The 10,795-nt window shown below is 35.1% G+C and overlaps 1 protein-coding gene across 1 annotated transcript in view; it reads right to left on the bottom strand.

Moving 5' to 3' along the window:
• The window catches only part of LOAG_17150 (hypothetical protein), a 14,259-nt gene that overhangs the window by 2,450 nt on the left and 1,014 nt on the right, over positions 1-10,795 (bottom strand). The window contains exons 2-8 of the mRNA XM_020449809.1: positions 3,210-3,341; positions 2,948-3,047; positions 2,185-2,543; positions 1,897-2,006; positions 1,567-1,715; positions 1,085-1,309; positions 902-987 (exon numbers count right to left, since the gene is read on the bottom strand). Of these exons, the coding sequence (XP_020306605.1) occupies positions 902-987; positions 1,085-1,309; positions 1,567-1,715; positions 1,897-2,006; positions 2,185-2,543; positions 2,948-3,047; positions 3,210-3,341 (1,161 nt within the window). The remainder of the gene's footprint in view (positions 1-901; positions 988-1,084; positions 1,310-1,566; positions 1,716-1,896; positions 2,007-2,184; positions 2,544-2,947; positions 3,048-3,209; positions 3,342-10,795) is intronic.

Below are 10,795 nucleotides of genomic sequence, written 5' to 3'. Positions count from 1 at the left end.
GATGATAGAATTTTCTTACCTAAACTTAATGAAATTACAATTAAGATTACATAATTTAGAAGCCAACTTAATTCAACTGCACAAGCACCAATGGATGCTAATTTGAAAAATGAAAATTATCTCAAATTCCTTGAAAACATCAGTAATGTAAGGTAGCTCAAGTTCATTTTACCAACAAAATAAGTTCAATTTCACAATGGGACCTAAGGCATTTTATAAAATTGACAAAAATGATAACAAAACAATTGCCTGAACATCGTGCTTCGGAAGCTCTTGTACATTATGAACTTGAAGTACGTGTGGTAAATTGTACTGGCCAAGTAAGCATGAATATACAACTGTTTGACATGCTCTGTTTGAGATGTGGCGCAAAAACATCGTTGTCAAGAAAGTATTAACCGCTGCTGAATCCAACACAACCAACTGATTAACCATTATTTCAAACCTAGAATTTGTGAAATTCCGTATACAAAGAAAATCAGTCGTCCAGAAATCGTTTCAAGTTATAATTATTTGTTGAGATACTTTTCACAGTTTTGACTTTAAGATTTTGGTATTTGTAACTGTTTTTAGGAATTCCAAAATTTCTGTAGTACGTCAAAATCCGCATCGCTTGCTAAACCAAAGGGAAAGGTTTACTTATATGGAAATTTCTTCCTTTTTCTTTATATTACGTTTTTCTCCTAATGGTTTAAACAGTACAATTAAACACAAAAAAATACTATTTTTCAGGGCACTGCACTATAGTGCAATAAGATATCAAGTCAGAAGCATAAACTACAAATCATTAGAGAGTGACAGTACTGCTGATGGAACTATAGACTCGATATAAATCTAACTTATATTGTAATGTGTGCGTATTAAAATACCACAAAGTTCAAAAAATAAAAAGGAAACTTACCTATCAATAATGTTCCAAATAAACATCATTAAACGATCAGCGATCATTACATGGAATATATCACTTCCCAAATAAGGTTCCGCTCTCTGAAACAACTGCGTTGAGGAAAGAAATGAAGTTAAAGCGATTATCTACAGTTGATTAAATAGATGACCAAACCAAATGACGTCTAATAAAAGTGACCTGTAAAAACTTTTCTTTATCACAGGGTTTTAGAAATGGAATCCGTTGCCCATCTATTGTTTTTTCAAAGCGTACTGCGATAAATTGATCATGTGTCTTTGTTATCCATGACGTAACCCTCGATGGATCCGAAATGACATTTTCGAAATGCTCGTAATTCTTTTGTGCAAACTGACTCCCCAGAGTTGAAATTTCCTTCTGCTCGGAAATATCCGCATTTTTTTCCTATATATTACATTTTATTGATGAATCGATTGATATCCTAGACAAGAAAATTAAACAGTCCGAAAATTTTTAATTCCAACAGAGGATAGTTTGAAAAAGATTAATTTCCAATCCAAAGAATAATTAAGCGACCTGCTTTCCCGAATCACATAAATGAGCAACTGTCCGTGATCATAACTTAACGTGATCATAACGTGATCATAACTTAACAGAAATTCAAAAAGAAACACATCAAGGTGAATACAAATACAACTCACATAATTTCTGAAAATCTCCAAATTTTTTTCAAAATCGAAGTCCTCATTCAAATCAAAATCAATAGGTTTGATAAGGTCCTCATTTATTTTTTTATCGCGATTATTCTGGCCAAGAGCATTTGATTCGGATATCCTACTATGCACATGATCTAAAATTGACTTTGCTGAAATAAATACTCCATTAACATATGGAAAAAAAAGAGAAACTGACCGGATTAAATGATCTAATAATGTCTACGGCACCTTAGTTTATATCTACAACTGCTTTACAGAGCATACTTTCAAAATCAAAGCTTTCAAAATCAAAGCACACACATAACATATACTTACTTCGTCTCCCCCTGTGTGATGGGGCAGCTGTATATGATTGTGGTTCACCACAATTTGCAGCAAAACTCCCACCTGATATGTGAGTTCCACGCGGACGGCTTAATTTTGCTCTAGAAAAATGAATAAATGAGGAATATTGATATGAACATCTTAAACAAGCAAAGAATTGGTAAAGAGATTTCGACCAAATATTATTTAGTTAACTCTCCTTAACTGTCAATGTTAATTAAGTTATTGTAAACAGTCGATTCGGATTAAAATAACTACAGCTTCCAGAAAAAAATTTACAATGATTTGGCTATTGACGATGAACAGGACGAATCAGAAGGAGAAGAACAAGGCGACTGCTGTTGCTGGTTTGCATGGAGTTGTACGTTAGTAAACGCAGGAACTGTGGCGGTACCAGTGATACCAGCACTATTATGAACAATTGTAGTTGCGTCAGTTTGTTCCTTTTTGAAATCCATTCGATATACTGCATCTGAATGTTCTGTTGTTATCGATGAGCAGTCGCCGGCAACATGCGATGTAGTTAGAGGTTTTTGAATATTCACTAAACGTTCAGCTGGTCGTATTTCAATTCTTTTAACAGTTGCAGCATTATCAAGAATATCCGTTGATTCTGCAGTGGTTCCTTCAGTAATGACCTGAATAATGCGATTCATTTAAAATAAGAAAGAAATTTCAAATAAAGCTAGAAACAAGAATTACTGAAATATCATCCAATCAAATTAATAAAAACATGGCCAAATGGCAACTCACTTAAAGTCATATGAAATATAAAAGCATTTACCTCACATTACTTTAACTAGAGCCTGTAAAAAAACGGATAGGTAAGGATGACGTTATGAACACTTTTGTGATTAATCAACTCCTGGTGATAATTCAAAAGCATTTTTCTTGGCTAAGTTCCGGATTCACCAAACCATTTAGTTTACTGAATTATCAAAAATATTTGGAACATAATACACAGAATTACTTATGGATTTTATAATCACAAATGGTCCCCTCTATTTTCATCTCAATTTCATAAACTGTCTTTTAATCTCACCTTTCCGTCCCTTGTTTCAGTTTCAACATCCAAAATTCGAAAGGAAAGGATCGAACTAATCGGGAACTTTCTTTCATGTCCACCCATTGGTTTACCATTTCTGCAGAAAGACTTGCTTCTAAATTCATTACTGAAATCTTAAAACTAAAAATCTTAGATTTCTTACTTCCATACAATACAATAAAATGTTCATCGAGACAGATTTTCTCATAATTAAAATAAATAGTGAGAAAGACAGAGAGAAAGAGAAAAAAAAACATACAAAAAGGGTCGTTCTACAAGTACAATTCGTTTATTCACATCAACGGACTTGATCCGTCCCTGAATGCATTTCCCATTTCTCATATTCAGCGTTACCACTTGCCCAACGTCGATCATTAGTACTGTGATCGACCTGAAGAGTTTTTATATTCCGAAATAATTAAACTCCTTTTCGAAACAATATGGAAAGAGGCATAATCAAATATGTATTACCTCCTATTCTTCTGTCCTAACACTAAGGATGAAATCTAACAGGAAGGTCAGGAAATGCTCAGGAGAACCTGTTACGAAATCCTTTGAATCCGAAGAAACTGATATTCAAAGGCACTCGAACTGATCCACTATATTTACTGCTACGACCAAGAATTAATCCAAATCATTTTAAGAATGTGAAATAAATGGAAAAGTAGCTAACAAAAAGCAAATTAGCCAGTTAAACTCTAATTGGATTATTTACATTTTGTAATTGTACAGCAACAGATGACACTTCACACCACAATACAAAAACAAACTCAACACAAACAAATTCCAGATGGATAGATAACTTTGTGATCGTAAACATGATCGTTAAGTAGGCATTTTCCTGGGAAATTTGTTAGATCGTAATGATCTAAAAGACGAATACAAGATCGAGTTGTAAATAATGCCACTAATGAAGGTGTTTTGCCAATTCTAGCAAACAAGTCTACATTGCCAAGGATGCAGTATGAGAGAACAAATTACCCAAGGTAGTACTGGGGGTATCACAATAACTGAACTACCTAAGGTATCTGAACATAAATAAGATGCGGCAGCATAAATCAAACTTATAGAACACCACAGTTCAAAAAAATCTCAATACTGCAACATCTGTCTGACCTCCTCAAGTGAGTACTACTCTGTGACGTATTTTCTTTTTTACTGTAAATCGTCTCAGACAACCAACTTCCCACTCTCCTTATCCTATTCATATTTCTAAGACTGAGAAAACTGTCGCAATTCACTGAAAACCACCGCAAAACATCGAATTACGTATTACAAATGGAAGAAATTCCAAGAACTGGATTAAATACCACTTGATTTAGACGCTTTTGACTTGCGGTCCGAAGACTACATGATCCGCGAGGGTTATTCCGACGACGCACGGATAAAATACAGTCCGCAAAGGTTATTAGAAATTATGTTCCATCCTTTTTACTTTACATTGTTTTTATGTTACTGTACTTTAAGTTCAACCAATGCATTAGAAGTTTTCTTTTGCCCAAAAAGTCTTCAGCCAGTTTTAAAATCGAAACTTATTGGTAGTATATGTTATCAGCAATCATTCCCACTGAACAAAGAAATTTACGATAGTAATGTGGAATGAAATAATTATCACTATAGCACTTAACGTGCATGATTAAAGTTCATTCCCAAACCAACAGAACTTATCGTTTCCGGACCTCGTAGTCTCTGCTACAAATAAAAGAACAAGTGGTCCCTAAGGAAAGGTTGAGAATCACTTCCTTGGACAACTGGTTTCACAAGACATCGAACCGGGCCGCATGTTGAAATACTCGATGCGAAAACTTAGGGACTTCTCAGATCACATGGTCTGTGGGGGTTCTTTGGTCTTAATTTCGTTGGGAGTACGTGATTTGGGTGTTAAGGTGAGTTTCCAGATGTAGTTTTGTCGGAGAAAGTTCTGAACTAGTACCTTTTCCTAAAAACTAGGAACATTTTAGGATAGTCACATCAATGGCTTAAGCAACAGAATGTACGACGAAAATGCTTGCTAAAACTATAGTTACGTTATTTCGATGCGTGAGGCCACCTGGAATAGTATCTTTTTCTCATGGTAAGTGATTTTGTTTTCCTCTTTATAGTCAGCAATTGATGCTTCTTACATAAAATTAGCGGAAACTGTGGCACTATCGAGTGAATTGTGATCGAAACACATGTAGTTTTGCAAAACAACTATTGCAATTATTCGTGTCTTGCTTGATAAGCTGACAAGAGGATTCCTTGCGTGATAAGTAGAGTTATGGTGTCTATTCTCGTGTGATTTTAAAACTTTAAAATTCGGGAAAACAGCTCTCAAAAAACTATTACCTTTTGGTTTTATTGAATTAGTAAAGGAATCTTAAATACATAATCAGCTGTGTCAATGAATAATGTTCCGTGAAGTTGGCAATGAAATTTTGTTTTTTCATGAACCATTGCATTCATTTAACTTTCTAGGGACACACTTGTAGACTCCTCTCATCCTGTTTTGTTCGTTTATTCATTTTACATCCGACCGGCACCGACCAAAGACTCACTGACCTCCATTTTTTCCTGCTACACTACTGTCCCCGGACTTAATTATTATACTGCTGGTCCCTTATGCTTATTGACTCATTGCCTTATTTAATGACTGGACAAATTTTAAATTAACATGTTATGCATCGTTTGATTATTTCGTCAATTGTCAAATTTTCCATTTCAGGACTGGTAATGACATTAAAGAATCATGCTTCAGTGAGCTCGAAAATTATTGCTGAAAAAGAGAATAAAGGCTTCATTGATTTGAATACCGAGAAGTTATGTACTCATGTCTGTGTAAATTACCTTCTCGAGGGTATGTTTAAACGGTGAAGTTTTCTACATGCGAATTCCTTGTACATATGCGAATCTAATGTGTCAATTACCGAATCATTTAACATTCACCAGATTCCTCAGAATTAAAAATTGAGTTGAAGAAAAAAACCTATCGATGGATTAAATTTAGCAGTTCTTAACTATAGGTGGAGAAGATCCGAAAATTTTGCCCGATTCTGAGTATCCAGCATGGCTTTTTGAACTGAGGTTGGAAAGAAAAAAAGAATTGGAAGATTTGGATCCAGAAGTTGACGGCTGGCTTTATTGGCGAGCGTACCGATTGGTCAGTATTTTATCTCTCTGAAGAATATTTCACCTTCTGCAAATATATTCTCGTGTATATAGGAAAATTTTGAAGAGTTAATTTTAGCGACAACTACGTCAAATTCATCGCGTAGAAAGACTAAAGCAAAAGTTTATCAATCTCCAGGATTCGCCTACAATGCGAAAAAGTGGTTACCGAGGGAAGAAGGCTTCTTTATATGAAATATGATGCGTATTATTTATGTATGACTACAACACTTTGCGCATTTTCTAACATTCATTTAAAAACATGGACGTTCTTCTATTACTTGGATTACTTGTATGAAATTGTGGTAGGCGGTCCGAGATGTGACGAATTTACTATAAAGTAGGAAAAATATATTGTGCACTTTGTAAATTAAGAGTAGTGCTTCTGAGTTGAGATTCTATAACAGTTATGGATGGTTTAATTGTGATACTCCACAGTCCTTTGATTATAGATTTTTGTGGATTTATCAGTGAGTTAGATAATTAGAACACATCTAAGTGTTTTTTCTTGTTCTTTCTGTTACCAGCTGCTAGTGTTTCGATCTAAATTGCAAGTTCTACTTAACAAATTCTGCCAAGAGTTCTAACTTAACATTTTTATGTGTTGAAGTTGATATTGCAGTCTTGCCGTCTGTTAATTAACAATTTGGTACGCGTCATTTGTTAGGTGTTTATTGTCAAGAGAGCATTCTAGAAATTTGCTATTGCTGATATCGATTTTAGTTGATGAAGAATGCTATAATTTAAGGTGCTGGTAAGCCTTTTTACACTTATAGGTCATAGAACGTTAATTTAAACCTAATATTCTCTGGAAGTAGCCAGTACCCGGAACCAGCTGTCTAGAATCAGTTTCCTTAACAATTATGAATGGAAGCAATGAGAGTTCCGTTCTGTTCTTCACGAACGTAACTGGAACTAATTAATTCTCTTAATCAGGTTCAAAAATCTAGTACCTGGGTCATATATAAGGCAAAATGTCAGGAGTTTGTGGTTTTAAGATTTGTTTAACCTCTTCAGGAAAAGCGTGATTGCCGACAGATCATAGGTCTGTCGCCTCAGATCTGAAGCCTCAGATCTCGCATAAATTTATTTTTCCGAGTCCCAGAACTTGTACAGCTCCCTGGAATTATTTGAAATTATGGTTACGATTCGAAATTGAGATCCGATAACACGTGACATCTAACACGGGAAACGGTTACGACACAAGGAAACGGTTACGACACAAACGGTTTCAACACGGGAAACGGTTACGACACAAAGGGTGCGACCTGCTTCACCTTTCGCCTTCCATAATTGCGTGCATACAATGCTTTCTTTTGCAGTCTTCATTGTAGGAATTTTATCCTCACAGGCAACCCCTGATCGTGTTCACACGCTTCCATCAAAGGATTATAAATTACAAAAACCATATGGACTCTTTGTACAGCACATGGCGCATTCATCTGTTTAGATTATCCGGTTTATCATCAATATTGTGCTGTCATCGTCGTCACGGTTATCACTGTTGTCATCATCAGCTGGATGTTTTCATGTCGACCCGGAGTACGGTATCCATATGTTCGTATTTCCAAAAACTTAGTGAACGAGAGGTGATTACTGTAAGTAGAATTTCTTACAATAATAAATTTTAATAGCAGATGTCACTGCCTTGAGAAAAATGTCAAATAATTGGATTGAAATGCCAAAAAATAACAAGCTGAGGGTAAATAAAATGAGAACACAGAGAATCAGGACGGTACCAGTTTTCGGTTATTTGGTGGGTCGGATTTACCACAAACAGTGTTCAAGAATAATGCTCTGGTGAGGTCTCGAAGCTTCCGATGAACCACGCAAACGATGTATCTAATACTAATAAAATTCCGGGCACTGTTCTTCAATAGAAATGATTCTGAAAAATATTAACTCAACATTCAGAGTCTCTATGGTTCGATTTCAGCAATTACAGGAGTATATGACGTGATAATAAACTCTCATGCTTGTATTTGTACTGTGTATGATGTAGTTTATTGTATGTTTCAAAATTATTAGCAAAAAAGGAATTTAACATCAAAAAGTTGTCAAACTGATGGACCTGGATTAAAACGGATTCTCCTCTTTATTGGCATTTTATAGTTCGCTCTGTCAATGCTTGCATACTTCTTGCACTCGGGAACGCACGTAGCAAAATACCTCATCTCCCATTTGATTTATCGATGGAAAGATGTAACTTGCGGTTGTAAGAAACACTGACGAAAATCAGGCATTTTATTCTACATACCTATCATAGAAATCAATAAGTGCATAAAAACATACTTGGAGCGTAAACTTTAAATCATGAATTCTTCGTCAAAAAGTCGAACAGTGAAGAGAAAACAAAGATGATCGTGGGACTAGCAAAAGTGATTTCCACAACACTGAAGATGTAAATCGACAATGGTAACCCTCACAGATCCTTATCATACCATCATCATCTCACAGATATGCTTTACATATATTTAAAATGTATAAGATGATTGAAGTTTCCTTTTTTTAACGATTCGCATTGAAATCATGAAGTGAGATGAAATAAAAATGCTTATTCGAGAAATAAATTTCGACTGTAATTCTATTTTTCCATTTCTCTTCCATAGTCCTAGTAGCGCAGGTCCATCAATAACTAATCTGATTTTGAGATTGAGGATGGAATCCGGTTCTTTCGGTACCAAATCGTGGCTTCTTTACCACATAGCATATAAATTTCGATATTAGCTACTACTGAGCAAGAAAGTACTTGGCTCTTTATTTCGTAAATAAACAGCAGGAAAGAATATTTCGCCAATTGCGCCGGAAGTATTCTTTTCCGTTCTCTATTAAAAGATGGAATATTGAAAAACAAAAAAGCTCCCATAGAAATTTCTTGTGTTGAGGGGAAAAAGTGCGGTTAGAAGATCTTTTTCGCAAATATGGTAGTCTCTTCGGCGAAGATTCCTTAACAAATGTGTATTCGATTGTTATCAGTAGATGAATGTGTGTGTGTGTGTTTGTGTGTCACCACCATATGTAGAAGTCATGCATCACCTCGTTCTACCTTTCTACCTATCGGTTGCCAGTTGCTCGTCCTCTTTGACGAGATCAAACTCTCTCCTTTTCTCTTGAAACCTACAGTTTTCCAGTTCTCTCCCTAGCCACATCTCGGAGTCTCTCATTAATGGATCATGAACTTCGTCTTTCCTAGCCACAACTGTCTTCTCATTTTGCTCTTCGCTCGATAAGTGTTACTGATTGACCTATATGTCAGTTGCCCGATATCGAGATCCTTTCAACTTTGAGGTGAGATTAATGGCTCTGATATGAGTCCACCTATTTCCTATTACATGGTGTTATCGCACCCTCAAAACAATGCTCAACCACTGACACACACAGGCACCGATGAAATACCGCCACAACACTCACAGACAAGACTAGTTTGACATACACATATATAAACACACAAACATATACGTGTGACGGACAAATACATCGACAGGCTGTGACACCAATTATTTGATAATCATCAACGACAACACCCAGAAATACACACATTACCGGATACTAGCACATCTACCGCGTTCCAATACGATTTTCAAAAAAAAAAGGTTAAGATTCTGGAAGATCTCGGTGAAAAGCAAATGTTATAAACCAAATCCGAACCCAACTCCGTTCATATCTCTTCAACAAAAAATGAGATTTAAGCTTAGATCCTGATTCCCAGATTATTCTAATTTCGGAACCGATATCGTCTTGAAATAATGTACTATTATACCTTTTCCTTTTTTTTTTTTTATAAAAGCGAGAGGAACGAAATGCTGGATTCTAATGCCTTATCTTCTATGCATCAGTCAATATCTTTTTATAATCATTTTTCTCCTTTTCAAATAAAAATGTAAAGTTGTGTTCTTTCAAAAAATTTCAGTAGTTGAGAAAAAACATTAAGTGATTATTATCAGTCTGATAAGATCACAACCCACGATATTTTGCAGTTGTAAGAATTTCGCAGCTTTTAATCCTGATTAGATGAAAAATATAAAGTGAAGAGTGTTAGTTTTGGCTTAATAAGAGACAGAAAGAGGACGGAGCGATAGAAAAATGATGAAAACTGCCTTATTATTGAGAGATTGATATTAAAAATGATGGAAAGTGTTTTTTTCTTCTTATAATTGATAAGCTAGTGCAAGATGACAGAAAGGAATGAGGGGATAAGGTAAGCATGAAGGTATGTTAGGAAGAGCTTTTAGATTAGTACACTGTAGGTCAATCATTGATTTATCAAATAGAATGATGATCCGATTTAAAGTATGGAATTACTAAATTTTGGACTGTTCTGGATTGTACTTTTCCACCACTTTTCTTCCGTGTTTAAGTCGAGCCTAATCCAAAATCACTTGTGGCCTAGCACTGCAGAATAGGTTGCTCTGCAAGAATGAATTGAAGTGTCGCTGATTATTTCGTACTTCTCTCATTCGCTGCTATCCTAAGGTTTTCCTTTTCATATTTCTACGAAATCAGTTTATGTCTTTGACCCATACATAGAAGAATTGAAATTGTGCTTTTTTTTTGGCTAGGTACTTCAAAATCAGGTAAAATTAAAATCAAACAAAATCAAAAATTAGCTAAAATTAAAAATTCTCATCATCGTATTACATGCAAAGATATTGAAACCTTGCTGTTATATATATATATATATATATATATATATATATA

Source organism: Loa loa (genome assembly GCF_000183805.2).
Source record: "Loa loa unplaced genomic scaffold supercont3.45, whole genome shotgun sequence".
Classification (NCBI taxonomy): Eukaryota; Metazoa; Nematoda; class Chromadorea; order Rhabditida; family Onchocercidae; genus Loa; species Loa loa.
This window is presented reverse-complemented; position numbering and strand designations above follow the sequence as displayed.